The sequence below is a fragment of the Arachis stenosperma genome, chromosome 1, assembly GCF_014773155.1.
Source record: "Arachis stenosperma cultivar V10309 chromosome 1, arast.V10309.gnm1.PFL2, whole genome shotgun sequence".
Taxonomy (NCBI): domain Eukaryota; kingdom Viridiplantae; phylum Streptophyta; class Magnoliopsida; order Fabales; family Fabaceae; genus Arachis; species Arachis stenosperma.
Genome location: NC_080377.1, coordinates 120,880,300 through 120,897,260, shown reverse-complemented (window position 1 = coordinate 120,897,260; position 16,961 = coordinate 120,880,300). Strand labels below are relative to the sequence as shown.

Genomic DNA, 16,961 nt, shown 5'->3' with positions numbered 1-16,961 from the left:
TGTGTTGCTCTATGAATGAAATGTATTACCATTCGGATTAAAACAAGCCCCAGGTATTTATCAAAGATTTATGGAAGAAAATCTAAAAGAGTTAAATGAATTTGTTTTAGTATACATTGATGATATACTAATTTTTACAAAACAGGATAAAGAAGATCATCTTCAAAAATTATTAATTATTTTAGAAAGATGTAAAGAAAAAGGATTAGTTCTTAGCAAAAAGAAAGCAAGAATAGCAAAACAAGAAATAGAGTTTCTTGGATTAATTCTATCCACTCAAGGAAAGCTAAAACTTCAGCCAATGTCCTAGAAAAGGTAAATTTATTTCCTAATAAAATAAAGATAGAAAACAATTACAAAGATTTTTAGGGTGTATAAATTATATTTCTGATCAAGGATTTTTAAAGAATATAACAGAATACCTAAAAGCTTATTTCCAAAAATAAGTACTAAAAAGAATGGAAATGGGATGAAAAAGACAGTATGCAAATTCAAAGGATTAAAGAATTATGTGAAAAACTTCCAGAACTTTATATTCCAGAAGAAAATGACTACTTAATAGTAGAAACAGATGCTTCAGACATAACTTGGTCAGGATGTCTAAAAGCTAAGAAAGCTATAAAAAGTTGGGAACAAGAAAAAGAATCACTAGATTCTAAATATTCCCCAAAGAAATTACTTTGCAGGTATATTTCAGGGACTTTTACTCCAACAGAACAGAGATATACCACTCATGAAAAGAAAACTCTAGCAGCAATTAAATCTCTTAAGAAATGGAAAATTGATTTACTACCCAGAGAGTTTACATTAAAGACAGATTCAAGTTACCTAACAGGTTTCATACGATATAATTTAAAAGTTGATTATAATCATGGACGATTGGTAAGATGGCAATTATTTTTGTTACAATATCCAATAAAATTTGAATATATTAAGGGTGACAAAAATGTTATTGCAGATACATTAACAAGAGAATGGAGTTCGTCTACAACGCATTAGATCAAGAAATTCAAAAATATGAGCAAGAACTCGAAAAATGCAAGCATTGCCAGCAACTAAGGACACAGATCCAATCTCTCAAGAAGGCCATTGAAGCAATGAAATCAACACAACAAGCAAAACCATCAGAGTTCAGCCAGCTAAGCATGGTGGACAAATCAGGTGAAGAAAAAATTTCAGAAAATAAAACAATTGCTGAAATCATTAAAAAATCCACCCAAGATAAAAAATATTATGTAATTTATAATGGCCCCATGAAAGGAATATATGATGCCTGGAAAAAAGCAGCACCATTCACACACCAGTCAAGGATAATTCATAAAGGAGGATTTTCAACACTAGAAGAGGCAAAGGAATCCTTCAGGGAATATGAAACTCTTCATCCAGAACAAACTCCAAAAAGAGCAGATAAAGCTCCAATTCAAGCCCAGAGAACAGGAATAATGAGAAATATTCCTACAAGAGCTGAAATCAGGGAAAAGAAAAGGGTCTGTAGATCAAATCTCAGAGAAACCCTCAACATAGTCCTAAATTGGACTGAAGAAAAAAGGGCAATTTTGGGATATTATTCTATTGCCAAATAACAGCTAACAAAGCTGGTTATATTTCCAGATGCTTCCCCATCGGACACATATCAATTTTTCCAGTATGGATTAATTGATACAATTTTAATTTTTAATGATCTAAAAATTATTAGTGAGTTTCCTGCAGGATTCGTTGATGCAGTAAAGAGATTTAAAAATATGATTGACAATGTACATCCAAGGGATATATCCCTAAAATTTACGAATAGTCAACCTATTTTTAATAAAGAAGAAGAATGCTTGGTTCCAGCACATCAAGTAATATTCATGTCCGTCTTCCCAGGAAATTTTCAACCAATTGATCAAGTTCAAGATTTAACAATCTACAGTCATGAAGGTAGACTAGCTAGCACACTAGCAAGGATCTTCGAAAGAACTCAAAAGATAACAAGAGAATCTCACACAAGAATCAATTATAAAAGCAGAAATATTGTGCTTGTGTCCAGTAAAAGGACTCTTAGAAGAAGGGATAAAAAGGAATCTCTGCTATTTGATAAAAAACAGAGAAGACCACAAGTGCCAGCTGTGTGTCTCAGAAATATCTGAAGAAAGCAATAATGAAATGGGATCCACCCACATGATAAAAGAAGAGGACAGCTCATCCACCCACATAAAAGAAGAGGACAGCGCATCTGAAGCATCTCTCGACATTATTGCATAATGACGTAAGTGCTTAGGTCATAGAGCACCAACAATGTAGCTGGTGCAAGATAATAAACAATGACGTAAGCAATGACGTCATAAGAAGGGTAAGGATGGGAATTGTCCATCAGACCCAACCATTATAAATAGGTTGCTTAGACAATTGTAGAAGGCATCAGACAATGGAAAGCAGGAGGCTAAGAGTACTCATATGCTAGGAGAGCAAGGAGGAAGCTGCCGAGGCGATTCTATAGTCCGAAGAAGAATCCCCTTAGGGAAAAATAATTCTAAACTCCCATCTGGAGCTAGTATCTACAATCTCCCCTCTGGAGATAAAAACATCTTATGTAAAATATACTAAATAAAGGAAGTTTTTCTCCAGAAAGGTACGCCTTTATCCTAATTTCTTAGTTATGAATTATTTAGAAAGCTTAGAATTAACGGAAGAATCTGATTATTATAGATTATCTGCTTTATTAGATAATGAAAAACAGGCCGTTCTAAAAACAGAACTAAATCTCAAATCAAATGAAAATTTTAATAAACAAAATCTTTTAAAAGAAGTTTTTAATAGAAAAATATAATACTATGGAAAAATTCAACTTGAAGCCCCTATAAAGATAAAATCCGCCAATGGAGAACTTGAAATAGCTTTGATAAATGATGAAGAATTGAGTAAACAGATTGAGAAAATTAAGGATCAACAAAAAAGATCTAAAATGGATGGATTCATATTAGTACTATACAAGTCCTAATCAAATCTACTATATGAAAGGAATTAATTCACCAATAAGCTAGCAATCTGTGACAAAGAATTACTGATGACCCAATAGATCAAATAATTGGAATTGTTCATGGAAACTTGGCAAACGTAAATGTTAAATTCAATGCCCGTCTTGGATATGCTATACCTTTATCAACTGAAAATCTTGGAAGATCTATAAGTTTGGCTTATAAATTTCACAGAAAAAATCTAATGGAACAAGACGATGAACCATTTTCAATTACATATGCAATAAATTATGCTTTAACAAATAGCCATCATAGTATAATATTTAAAAACAGAGAAAGAATTTATGTTGATGAATTATTTCAGAAAATTGTAAAAACAGAAATACCAAAATATAAAGCTATTGAAAACCCAGTTCTATTATTAAAAGAACCATCAGGCAAATTAGTTTCATCGAATTTTCAAATAAGAGAATCTAAAATTAATAACCCCTTAAGTTTATCTAAGTTAAAAATTAAAGAAGAAAATTTTGAAATAAAAGAACTAACAAAAAAGGTCGAAAAGTTAAATGAAACCCTAAACACTAAATTATGACAATAAATAAGGAAGAAATATATGTAACTTATCAAGACAAGAAACAAGAGCTATTTGAAAGAAAAATTTGTTTGAATTATTTACAGTTTTCTGAAATAAATCAAAGAGCATTTGAAGCCCTAAAAATAATCTATGACAAGTTGAAAAGAGAAGTTGAAGAGCTAGAGAATTAATAGAATCTTTAGAAAATAATGATGAATCAATGATAGAGTTTGCAGAAATTTTAAAATAAATAATGAAGCATAAAAAGATTGAAAAACCAGAAAATAAAATAAAAAAAAAATAGGACGAGAAAATTAAAAGGTAAAATAAAGGAGTATAAAAGGGAATTAAACAATCTTCAGATTGAAATTGATGATCTTATAATAAAAATGATAGAAATAAGAATAAATATAAACAAGTTGGAATTAAACTTAAAAAATTTATAAATGCCTGGAAAACCATATTATGACTTAAAAGAATTAAAGCTGTTAAAAGAAAAAATGGAGAATGAAATTGAAAAATTAAACAGATATTTAGAAACAGGAGAAAGTGTAGAAATAAAAGAAGTTATTGAAGAATTGAGAAATTATAAAGACAAACAGATAAAAAATTTTATATACAATAATCCATGCAAAAAAGAATATTATAAATTAAAACAAGATTGAAAAGTTATGAATCAAAACATCAAAGACTAGTAATAACTGCAAGAGAAATAGTAGAAATGGTCAATACTTTTTATTAAAATCCTTTAAATAAAGCACCTATACAAATTATAAACTTGTTCAAAGTAAAATATGAAGAATTAATAGAAATTTCGAAAAAGAAATTAAAAGAAAAGCCAGAAATTAAAAATTGGTATCAGAGCCAAGTTAACGATTAAGGGTAACACTTTTTTCTTTAAGCAACACTTTTAGTGATACACTTTTAAATCAATAAAAAACAAAAATCTGTAAATCTGTACCAAAATACATCTGTACACTAGATGGACCCTTGAAAATATAGAATCATGATTGTATACTAATAACGAATAAACATATTATGATTTGTTTTTGTTAAATGTTGGAAGGTGTTTGAATATAAGTAACATGTGTTGGCACGATAATTTTTTTTCAGTTTTGTAACAAGAATTATTCTATTAGGCTCACCGTCATAGAGTGAGTGTATGTCAGGTGAATGTTGAGCCTCCTAACATAAATCTTTTTGGTAAATTTTAAGATCTACAAACCAATTGTTAATTACTTGTCCAATGTCTATATCACTTAAAATTTTTAGAGTAAAGTATCATTTATGTCCCCAACGTTTGGGGTAAGTCTCAAACCTATCCCTAACGTTTTAAACGTCCTATTTGTATCCCAAACGTTTCTAAATGTAGTCAATGTTGTCCTAATGTCAAAATGGTAAAAATTTCGCTAACACCGTTACCTACGTGGACGCTGAGGTTGTAAGCCCAAAGGTTTAGAGAGACACGTCTGCCTCTTCGTGCCCATTATACCATTCACTGAAGGAAATACGAAACGTTGAAGAAACAGAGCACCTCAACGCAAGTTTGTTCAGTCCAGTTTTCCTCACCACACACGTCTGACACTTCTTCGAGGATGATCGCAGGGGCTACAAGGTAGTTGGCGGGTTGCTATTGCTTGTGTTGCATGAAAGATCACACCTTTGGTCTGGCGACAGAGAGGTTTTCTTCGACAAGGTATGTACGAGGAAGAAATTTTGTTTGTTGGGTTTTTATTTAGTAGTTCGATGAAGAACAAAGGTCATATAGGAGCTTGTTTACACTTTAGGGTTTATTTGAATTTATGTATTCCCAGAGAAATGTTCGTTGCGAATGTTAGTTAGGGCATGAATTGACTTGTTTTTGGTGACTTAATCAGTGCTTATGAATTTACTAGTTTCACTTTGCTGATCTGATGTAACAGGGTCTGCCGTTTAGGATGAGTTATTTTAGTGTCAAAGTTTACCACCATGGAAACTTTGGTCTTGAAGGTGGGCTTTTGAAGTATTTGGGTGGGGAGACAACTGTGATAGACTACTGTAATGAAGATGAGTGGAGTCTGATTGAGGTTCATGACATAGTGAGCAGACAAGGGTATCTGAAAAAAGGCATTGCAGCAATGTGGTACAAATCACTGGGAGGGAGTACAGAAGAAGGCTTAAGGATGCTGCGAACCGACAAAGATGCAATGGATATGGCTAATATTGGGGTTAGGAAAGATATGGTGGAGCTGTATGTAGTTCATAAAACTAGTGATATCCATGAAGAGGTTGAGGATGTACACATGTTAGGGAGTACTGAAACTACCATGCAAGAGCAGGCTGGTGGATCTAATGGGCCAGGCCCAATGGTAACATTTGAGGCCCATTCAGCAAGACAAGTGGAGAGGAATTCTGGCCCAAATGTGGAGGAAGAAAATGTGGGTGAGCAAGATGAAAATGATGAATCAGATGAGGAAGAAGAGGGTAGTGATGGCAGCGAGGACGAGGACTATACTCCCAAGGGTAGTGTAGTTGACAGTAGTGATTCATGAAGTTCTGATTCCATAAATGGTTATTGCTCAGAAGATAGTTCTGCTGAGGTTGTGTTTGGTGACAGTGATGATGAGAAAGAATGGGCTGAGGGGTTAGTTGATGTCGACATCAGGGTAGGGGATACATTTGAGGCTGGCACAACTGAAACCCAAACTGATGCAAGAAAAGAGAGTAGGAGACTAGGAGTGACAATGACAGAGGTAAGGAGAAGATTGCTGCAGGTTTAGGGGATGAGGAAGAAGGATATGAATATGAAGATTTTCTTGATGTGCCTATTGTTGGTGATGATCAGGATGATAACAATGTTGCCAAGAGGTATCCTTTGCACAAGCAGCTAAAGGACATGAGTGAGTACAAGTGGGAGGTTGGTACTCTTTATGTATCAAGAGAGGAGTTTAAGAATTGTGCTACTGCCTAAGCTGTTTCAAAGAAGACCACAGTCACAAGGCTAAAGAGAAAATCATCTGCCAATGATGTGAGTTCACAACACTCTCAAGCTACTTCAAAAAAGGCTAAGCTGACTCCGTCCACCACAAATATAAGGGTGCTGCCAAGCCCATCGAAGAACATCAGCAAATCCCAACTAAAGTTCATGGCTAGGACACCTCCCAAAGCATGGAAAAAGATGTGACAACAATGATGTCTGCTGTTTTATATTTTAAGGCTACTTATTTATGAGTAAAGGATTTGTGTTTAGTATCTTTATAATGTTTGGAAACTAGTTTTAAGACAATAGTTTGTTATTGCAGACCATTATTGTGGAGCAAACTGTGTTGCTCTTGTTTTGTTATTTTGCTTTCAATCTTTTGTGCTTGTATCCAATGACAGCTTTATGGTTAATCATTAAGTAACATTTTACAGAAATGATTGTTCCCATCCTATTGACTTGCTTGATTTAAATAGATTGCAAAACCCAAAATTTGATTTCATTCAACTCTTTCACTGGAACAACATTGCATCTGCACAAAACCAGCCTTTCTTCAACCAAAACTCACAAAAACATCATTGCTTTACAATATCATTGAGTTCAACAAAACAGCAACTACTTTAACATCACTACTATTTCTAAGCCAACATACAGAACACAATTTAGCTATCTAACAATTTTCTCCTATAACTTATCATAACCAGCAACATCATTCTAGTGACAGTCTCCCAAATTTGGTTGCTGTTGTTTTTTCAAACACCAATATCAGTGCAAGTGTCCATCTAACTAAAGCAACTCCCACTGCAACCATGAACCTGAACTCCACCATATCCACTTTGCCCTTCAAATTTCTGACCTTCAATCTTAACCTAGAAACTTGGGAGGGATCTTCCTCTGGTTCTGCCCATACAAAGTAGCCGCATTCTTCTCCAACCTAGATAAAACATGAGACAGCCGAGTCACACCCATTGATGGTCAAAACACATAACTCAACAACAAATAAAGACATGGCTAAAGCTCACCCCGAAGTTAACGCAACCCCAAAACCTTCGCCCAGGATTTTCTGTCGTCGACGACGTTGCGAGCACAAGCCGTTCCCCACAGTAACATGTTGTCCTCCTTCGACGTGCTAGGTTTCTACTTCTATTGGCTTGCTTGCTGCCTTGGGTTGCTTCAGATTGGCATGCTTCATGCTCCATCTTTTCTCACGCAGACAGAATCGCCCTTCAGAGGCAGCGCAGCAGCAACAAGAAGCAAAGATTTGGGGATTAGGGTTTCGAAGAGGACCCTCTGCTTCACATTTATTTTTTTTAATTCAATAACGGTAACAACATATGCCCTGCCACCATGTCACATAACGTCCACGTAGGCTACGCCGTTAACGAAATGTTTACCATTTTGACGGTAGGACAACATTGACTACATTTAGAAACGTTTGGAATACAAATAGGTCATTTAAAATGTTAGAGATAGATTTGAGACTTACCCCAAATGTTGGGAATATAAATGATACTTTACTCAAATTTTTACTTAGATCAAGCCAACATATGAAGTAAATATAAACAAAAAAGAAAAAAATAAATAAATTAAGAACAATGTTATCTTAACGTATAGTAGTATTGTTGTTTATTTAATAGAATTTTAAATTATTTTTTACTTCAGCAACTGGAGAGAAATATTAGTACAAGAATATTTTTCAAGTTCATATAATTTTAGTATTTTAGGTTTATGATTAATCCAATATAATCAGTCAATCAAGTTCGATTTTTAGAATCTTGAAAAATACACATAAAATAATTTGATTTATAATTTAATTTCATTGAAAATTGATGTAAAAATTACATACAATGTAACACCCCAACTTTCGACACGTCATGACCAATGCCAAATGTTCAGGTGTTACTCGTCGTGCAGCTTACTTAGCTCTAGACTCAGATTTTTATAAATTAATATCAATAAAAGCCTTTATCGGTTTAATCGTGAATAAATTATTATTCGTGGATTAGCGTTTAGTTGCTCGCAAGGTCAGTTTCTTTAAAGTTATCATGTAAGAAAACACATGGCAACAAAAATAACATATATAAACATATATACAATATACACGAGTTAAGTTCAAGGATACGTGTCATCTATCAAAGCCGAGTATCACACCAAGTTATATGTACAGATACAAAAAAAGAAAATCAATCCCAACCCTCACACGGGTTTCCTAAACTGGAACCGAACTACTAAGACGTCCTACCCCTCTAAAAGTACTACAAAAGCGAGGGAAAGTAATACTAAGGTCATCAAAAAGGAGCGAAAGATTCACTGCGGCTAACTCTGGAGTGATCTCTGGAGTGATCTCCGAACATTGTGCAAGAAAGAGGTCCAAAACGTGCTCCATATGAAGACTCCGCCGCGCGCCGGATCCTCATAGCTCAGCGGTTAGAACGAAATTCAAAGAGTTCCTCTGTCGGACCCGTCTGGGGAGGGGGAAAAGAAAGAAAAAAAGGGTGAGAACCTACAGTTCTCAGTAAGGTAAAAGGGGAACCTAGAGTTTTTATCTCTAAGTTATCGCGAAACAGAAAAAGAAAAAACACAGAGACTTAAGGAACAAACATATATATAACAAGTAAGTAGCATGAACAAGAAAGAAATGGCAGTAAATAATTCACAAGAAGTTCATATGCGCAAACAATATGATGCATGCCTGTTCCTAGCGCAGGCCATGAGCTCATGCGTCGGTTGTCTACCCGCAACCCGACGTTACTCGGAGTGAACCCCGAATATGGTCCCTTTACTGTGTCAGTTAGACACCTTGGCATCACGGTTACCCGTGTCAATTAGGCCTCATTATAATAACATTTCAATGTGTATCACAGTAAGGAACAGTGCTATCAGTTAGGCGAACATTCCCGCATTAGCAATCTCAGGCTATCCGTTAGGCGGACACTTTCGCATTAGCAGTTTGGCACAAGGCCCATTCAACATACACTTTTCAATTTACTTATTCATTTCAATTATCTCTTTCAAACATGGTTTCTCATTACTTTCTCTTTATCATGCCTCCGCATCACCACACTAAAAACATACCTTCGCACCACGCCTAAATATACATATCTCCACACCACCGTCTAATTATACATACCTCTGCATCACCCATTAACCTTAAACCTTCTTGGGGACAACTTACACATTACATTTAACTAAGTTCCTGAACTTTTATAGAAATTCGGACATAATCTCCTCTAAAATAGCACTAAAACCACCCCTACGGGTTCCCTCAGCTTTAACAACGTTCAAACTTTCCTTAACAATTTATCAGGTAAACATTCTTAATTGGTCATTATACTCTCTTTAATCCCTTTAGTTATTGTAAAAACACGGGTTTAGAAAATAAAACTTGGTTTTGGGGCATTCCTACCATAATTGAAATTTGTACAAATCTTTCAAAAATTCTACTATCATTGCAGAAAAAAAACAGCAGCGAGTAGTAAATTTGTTAAATTCACTAAAAATCCAATTCTCACCCATTGCCTTTCAAAATTCATGTACTTGAACAAGACTCTTCCAGCTTTCTAGAAAACTAAATTTCAGACTATTACCATGTCACATGTAAAAGTTATGAGGTTAGGAACACAGCCCTGCCTTATACAAATCTTTTTTCAAAACCCAGCAAGCAACTCACACTTTTTGCAACATATCTAGTTGGTTAAAAAGAGTTTTGACATGAAATTTAAACTGGATATTTTAAACACATAAAGCTTGAGACGGCCGTTGGTTATAGCCCAAATACTCATCAGAATTATAAATTAAGTGAATTGGAAGTTGGTGTTTCTGCAGTAAAGAAACAAAATTTTCTGCTGAAACCATCAATCTTCAAAAATTCCTTTCTCCCAATCCACTTATCAATTAATTCTGAAATTTTTACCAGATATTAAAAACACATTAATTTTCATAGAAAAATAATTTTATCAAAAATTATGATCTGAAATGCTCCCAGAAATTCGTTCATGTCGCTGCCAATTATACAGAAATTGCAGAAATTCTGCATAATGCACTTCCAACAACCTCACAAGCCAAATCTTGTGTTCAAGCCTAGAATTCATCTAAAACTATAATTTTACTTTTATTTTAACTAACTAAAGTTGCTAGAATGGTCAGAACATCTCCAAGAAAACAAATTCAATAAATTTCACAATTTCAATTACTTAACCATAATCAAACTTCCACTTTTCAGCACTATATCAAACATAACAATTCATATAACCTAACCATCATTCAAACACATAATAGAGCCATATTTATCATAAATCAAGCATATAATAGTTTATCTATTCTCATCACAGGCACATCCACAAGAATAATAGTCTAATTGTCCTAACCCTTACCTCTTTTGAAGTTGAAAATTCTATTTTTACTTCTTTCCGGAATCAGAACCCTAACCGTATAGAATTGGAGCTTTGGCCTCTCTTTCAAAAACAAATGGCTGACCTCACCTCAAGCAAGGGAAGAGTTCTTGCCTACGGTCACTACTGTTCTAACAAGAATTGGAATTAGAATGGCAGAGGTGGAATAAAAGGGAAGAACAGAATTTGAATCTGAAGAAGAGGAAGAAGGAGAGTTGTTGGTTCTCACCCAACAAAGAAGCTTCGAAGATTCAGAGTGATGAGAGGTGGGGTGGCTTCCTTCTTGCTGCGGATGGCTTCTTCCTTCCTCTTCAGTTTCGTTTTGCTTTCCTTCTCTGTTCTTCTTCTACGTTGTGCGTGTTTTGTTTCAAAGAAAATGAGAAGCACTATTAACAAGAGATAGAAGAAAAGGAAGTGGGTGAGGCAGTGCATAAGGCTTCGTGGCTTCTCCTCACCTCAACACAACATCAATGCATGCTTGAAGAGGTGTGACCATGGTTCCAAACGGCGCTGAGAAGAGAGGTGATCAGGGTTAGATTTGAGTAGGGAAAGTTTGGTTTAGTTGAACCGGAAAAAGGAAAAGAAAACCGTGCTTTTGAAAAAGAGGAAGGATAGACCGAGTTAATGGTTAGCACCGCTTTTAGGCTAATTTCTCAATTAATTCATTATCTACGCTTTATATTTTCATATATCTAATCCTATGCGCACCATTGAACGCTGTAGAGAATCAGAAATCACAGGCCTCATAGGATAGGGTGGTTATATACAATACATTACTCAATAACATATTAAAATGTACAAATAATTTAAAATGTCAAAATACAAAAAAAAAATTAGTAAAATTTTAATAACTCATAAAAATTGACCAAAGATTATAGTTTAAAGTAATAGAAAACATTAATAATTAATTATGATCTGATGAAAAAAAAGTGAAAGAAGAAAACGAAAAAAAAAAGACAATATAAATTAATAATTTTAAAAATAATAATAAAATTAAAGATAATTTAAAAAATTAAATATAAAATTAAAAAATAAAATATTTTTTATTTATTAAAATTATGCATGAAAATAACAAGTGTTTTGTTTTAAATGAAATATTATTAAAAAAATAAATTTAATAATGCTTATAAATAATTAATTTGTAATTAACGTTTATAAATATTTATTTTTATTTTGTTACACATAATTTTTTTAATATATTATTTAATTTAAATTTATAAATTTTATACAATTTAAAATTAAATAAATATTAAAATTTTTATATGTTTTTAAATATTTTTTATTTTAAATTATTTCATCAAATTTATAATTTTAAAAATAAAAATATAAAAATTAAGCTAATATATATAGAGAGAATAAGTTGATATTTGAAACCCGGTCCCTCAGCTTCATCTTTCATCTTTTAACTAGAGGTGTTTATAGATTGGATCGTATTCGCAGATTCGCGATAAATAATTACGTCCGATCCAAAAATTGCGGATACGATCTAATCCACAGATTGATCGGATCGGATTGTAGATATTTATTTTACATTCGCGTATCCGATCTATCATCCGCACAATAATAATTAAAAAATAAATAAATATATATATATTTTTAGTATTATATTTACTTGTTTATATGTTTTAGTTAGTAATTATTATTCATATATTGTATTATTTTATTTTTGTTATTCAAAAATAGTTTGATTAAAAATATTTTAAAAATAAATAAATTTAAAAGTTTAAAAAAAATATTTTTATTATATTTTTTACATAAAAATATATGATTAAAAAGTTTAATTACGTGATATCTCCCATCCGACCCTAGAAAATACAGATATCATGTCCGATCCGTACCCTAATGCTAGCTTTTTGCTGCCGCAGCACCACCGATCTCGTTCGATCGGAGAGAGTGATGGCGGAATTGGATGCTGCTGAGTCAAAAAGACGAGAAACTGAGCAGGTTGAAATGGCGAAGGAAGCGTGCCTTTGCCTTATGACGTATGGAAAGTTGATGGTGATCAAACTGAGCAATTTAAAGGAAGAAGTTGATGTCAAAGATTGGTCTTGTTTGCCTCCACCACCGTTCGAGATGTTTTTGGATCTTCCAGGTCATGATATGTGTCCCTTCGAGTTCGACTCCAAGATCTATATGGCGCCGTCCGACAAGTTGAGCCTGCCCCGTGAAATTGGCAGAGCCAAAGCCGTTTCCATGGGGAAGGTGGTCCCCTGGCCAATCTACGAAATCAAATTTGAGGAGGGCAGAATTGACCCTACGCTGGATGGTGCACCCTTTCCTTTTCACAAATCATACATCGCAAACACGCCAGGCTCAGGCGATGTTTACTTCTATATAAATGTGAGGCAACGGGTCAAAGATGAATCTAGATTTTACGTTCTTCGTTCTGGTTCTAGAGTTTGGAAACCCTTGATGGCTCCTGGGGCCGCCATCATTAGCGAGCCACATGTCGAGAATACCATGTTCGTCCTCGACAACAACCTCTTTTTTTCATCGTCCAGGGAGTTGGAGAGAGACTCCTATTTGGCCCGCTTCGACCCCATAAAAGAGACTTGGATGGATATGTCTGCCGCTGATAACACTCTTTCGAACTTCAGAACGGGTAGACTCATTAGCGGCGGTAGACTCTTTGGCCGCAGTGACCAATGTCGTAATACTTTTTTCCCACACATTTCTGTGTCCCTTCCCGGTCTTGGAAGCAGCAACTACACCGTTTGCCTTACACATGAGTATGTGGAGGAACCTCCTCATACACCTTTGGACAAGGTCCTTGCCATTCTCGTTAACCACCTGAATGGCCTAGTCGCATTATATCAATACCTTGATGTGGCTTTTGAGGGTATTCTACCACCGATGGAAGGACCCGGCAGATTCAATTTTGTTGACCTTGGCAACGGGAAGCTGTGTGCAATATGCTCTAGCCAGTTATTGGGTTCCGTTCCCCGTTCATCCGCGCACTGCTTCTCCATTTTCACACTGTCCGTGTTGAAGGACTTTGCAGCATTGCAACTTGACAGTGGGGCTCCTCCCATGGAGCGAGATTTCTTACAAGTTACTGTCCATAGGAAGAGTGTCTTCACCATGGAGAACGGTGGGATTACTGGGATTACTAATTGTATGCGCCATGCGTTTGTTTGGCCACCTACTAAGGGAGGAAGATTTCAGCACAGGACAACTCTATTTTAGTAACATTTCTTGTTATTTCTTGTGGCCTATTATCCTCCTTAGTCGTTTTCAATAGGATTATGAATGAACAATGAATTAAATATTAATGTCTTTCAGGAATATGATCTTGCTTTGAGTTGTGTCTATATTCTCTTCAATTCGTACAAAATTATCTGTGCATTTTGAGATATTTGCATTATTGCTGCTGGTCATATTAAATTATCAACTTACTGCTTTCTATTTCAAAATACATGATGCATTTTAAATAATTAATTCAACTGATAGCCCGCACATATTATGTCAAAAGAAACATTTTGAAGTTTCACATAAAGTTAGAATGATTCTTGTTTGAAAAATTTAGTTTAAAAATTTGATTTGAGTCATATTTATAATATTATCGATTGATTGCTTTATTCATTAGATTAAGGAAATAAGAAAATAATAAGAATGATGATGAAGGGAAACTGGGTTACAAAAATTCAAATCTAAGTTTCTAAATGACTAAAGAAAAATAATGATGTTATTTTTATAATGTCATTCTGTATGAATTTAGGGAGAAAAGTAACATTATCAGAATAGGTCATGTTCCTAAACAAAATAACCTAATGTGATGATCAGTTTTAACTGAAGTGCTATAAAGGGGTTCTATGAGTCTATTCTTTCAAGAGATGATTATTTCTACAAAATATAATGATACATGCATATGGAGTAAAGAAATTTACAAGTCTCGTTCATATATGATAATGTCATGCTCTGTACAGAGCCCCAAACTAAAACAAAACATAGGGGAGCAAAAAGTTAAAAACAAGAAGTGGAAACCTAAAATCTAATGGGTGACTTCATCAATATTTTACAAGCAACATAGTTTAGTGTAGCCAGTTCTACTCAATCTATTATTTGTTGTACAATGGATTTCAGCTTCAAAACGGCATTTGTGTCATCACAGGTGAATTCCCCATGTAAGCACATCTGGTTAATACTACAGGGAAACTTCTGCATGTAGACATCAACATTTAAGTTCCTATTCACTTGCCACTGGCCATGTATCTGTGAAAATGGAAATCCATTTTGCATATCTCACAAGTCATGACCGAGAGAGCCGTTTTCGGTCAGGCTGATGTTCCGACTTCCGACCTATCCACGTTATCACATCTTCTGACAAACTGGTCAAGAGTTCTCTGCTTTGAAGGGCTCTATGCCCAATAGTAGTATGCTTTGCAGGGCTACTCAATGGATGATTATTTGACACAGCTAAGGTGTTCTCATGGCCATCTAACATCTGATTTTTCAATAACTAAAATTCAGAATGGTTTCTCAAAAACATCAAAAAGTAACTCTCAAATTCTGCTTGAGTATAGATCTTGACAAAATATAAATATAGACCAGAATAGAAACCTTGAAACTAAGCAGTATGTACATTTTGCATTACATATGATAGTTCAAGAAGATGTAGAAATGTACCTGCCCCAAATTATCCAGTTTGAATTGCACCACATCCCTAAGGCGTAAAAACTTAGATCATCAATGCATAATAAATGTTAAGTCAATGCTATACCAAGCAGAAGACTGCAGAAATAACAGAACCTACCAAATGATGTCATCAACCATATCATTTGCCAACTAGTATATATTTACTGATGAGACCTGTAAACAAGAACTAACTAGTCAAAAAAACAGAAGAGCGCATGTTGTCTCTGCTACTCAAAAATTTAGATATGAGAGTTCTTTTCATTTGAGATTATCTGTTTTCTTAATGTTGTCATGCAACTAGTAACAACTCTCTCCTTTCTACTTAATGAGTGTGAGAATACCTGGCCAATTCTATGCGCACGATCTTTGGCCTGAATTAGGTCACCTGGAGTCCAGGATTGTTCTGCAAAGATAACTGTGCTTGCAGCAGTTAAAGTTAATCCAACTCCTTCCACTTTATAATGGATAGCTGCATGATAACGTGTCACATGAAATCATTATCTCAAGCACAAATACTAACCAGGACAACAGAAAAAATGCTTATAATGGAAACACATGGAAGAAATACACAACCAAAAATACCACCATAGCACAGCTGCCTTGATATAATCCTTTTCCTGGAAATCTGTAACCAATTGTTGCCTTGAGGCAACGGGTGTACCTCCATCAATCCGGATGCAACCCACTTTTTTCTTCTGGAAATTTTCAACAGTTTTGGTAAGTGCTATGATTTCCAATATAAAAAAAAAATGAGTAAAATTGAACTGGTCTTCGCATCTATCATTGACTGATGGTGCGCAAATATAAGAAACTTGCAACCTGCCGGAAGTGATCACAACATATTACACGTGACAATCACCGATAGCCCAAATGAAATAGAAAGATGGAAGCAAGAGAGAAAAAAAAAATTGAAGCAATCAAACTTTCAAATTAAGCATACACAACGATTTGGGGCGCTGGAAGATGGATGAAATATAAGAATTAACACATAATCTAAACCACTCAGATCAGCCAACGTTGACACCAATAATAGTTGTGGCATACGTATTAACATGTCATATGCTGACATTTTCACTACACTGGTCAGCCAATTTAATTCGTTCAACTTAGGGTCCTACACTAAGGGGTACCGGTTGCAACAAAAGCAATTAGAAAAGAGTAAAGACCAATTTAACCATGCATCATGCAAGCACCCCAATCAAAGGAGATGGGTGAGAAACTAGAGAAGTTGAGAACCTAACTTGACTTTCTTGTAGTACATACAGATGCAGTCACTAAATTCTTTGTTGACATTTTATTGCTTTGAAGCAGTGGAGGGGAACAATACCTCAATGAAAGTTCCGAGATACTCAAGAGCAGCAGGATCTTGGCATCTGCAGAATTAGTATATATCTGGAATCGAATATATCATGATTCAGTTTTGATCATATACCAGTCAAAATGAT

At 34.6% G+C, this 16,961-nt stretch overlaps 1 protein-coding gene and 1 long non-coding RNA gene across 2 annotated transcripts; both read right to left on the bottom strand.

Moving 5' to 3' along the window:
• Positions 1–7,199: 7,199 nt before the first annotated feature.
• LOC130932897 (uncharacterized) lies at positions 7,200–7,689 on the bottom strand. Its single transcript, XM_057862353.1, has 2 exons — positions 7,513–7,689; positions 7,200–7,424 (listed from the first exon to the last, which is right to left on the bottom strand). Exons 1-2 carry the CDS (start codon positions 7,687–7,689, stop codon positions 7,200–7,202), a joined length of 402 nt encoding a protein of 133 aa, XP_057718336.1.
• Positions 7,690–8,560: 871 nt separating this feature from the next.
• Positions 8,561–11,493, bottom strand: LOC130943433 (uncharacterized). Its single transcript, XR_009071816.1, has 3 exons — positions 11,111–11,493; positions 10,864–11,007; positions 8,561–8,955 (listed from the first exon to the last, which is right to left on the bottom strand). It is a non-coding gene; the product is annotated as an uncharacterized LOC130943433 (long non-coding RNA).
• Positions 11,494–16,961: the final 5,468 nt, after the last annotated feature.

Bases quoted from the DNA above. Each gene is read 5' to 3' on its own strand.
- LOC130932897 (XM_057862353.1), bottom strand. From the start codon at position 7,689: ATGGAGCATGAAGCATGCCAATCTGAAGCAACCCAAGGCAGCAAGCAA. The intron at 7,425-7,512 runs GTGAGCTTTAGC...TGTTTTATCTAG, and splicing joins GGGGTTGCGTTAACTTCGGG to GTTGGAGAAGAATGCGGCTA.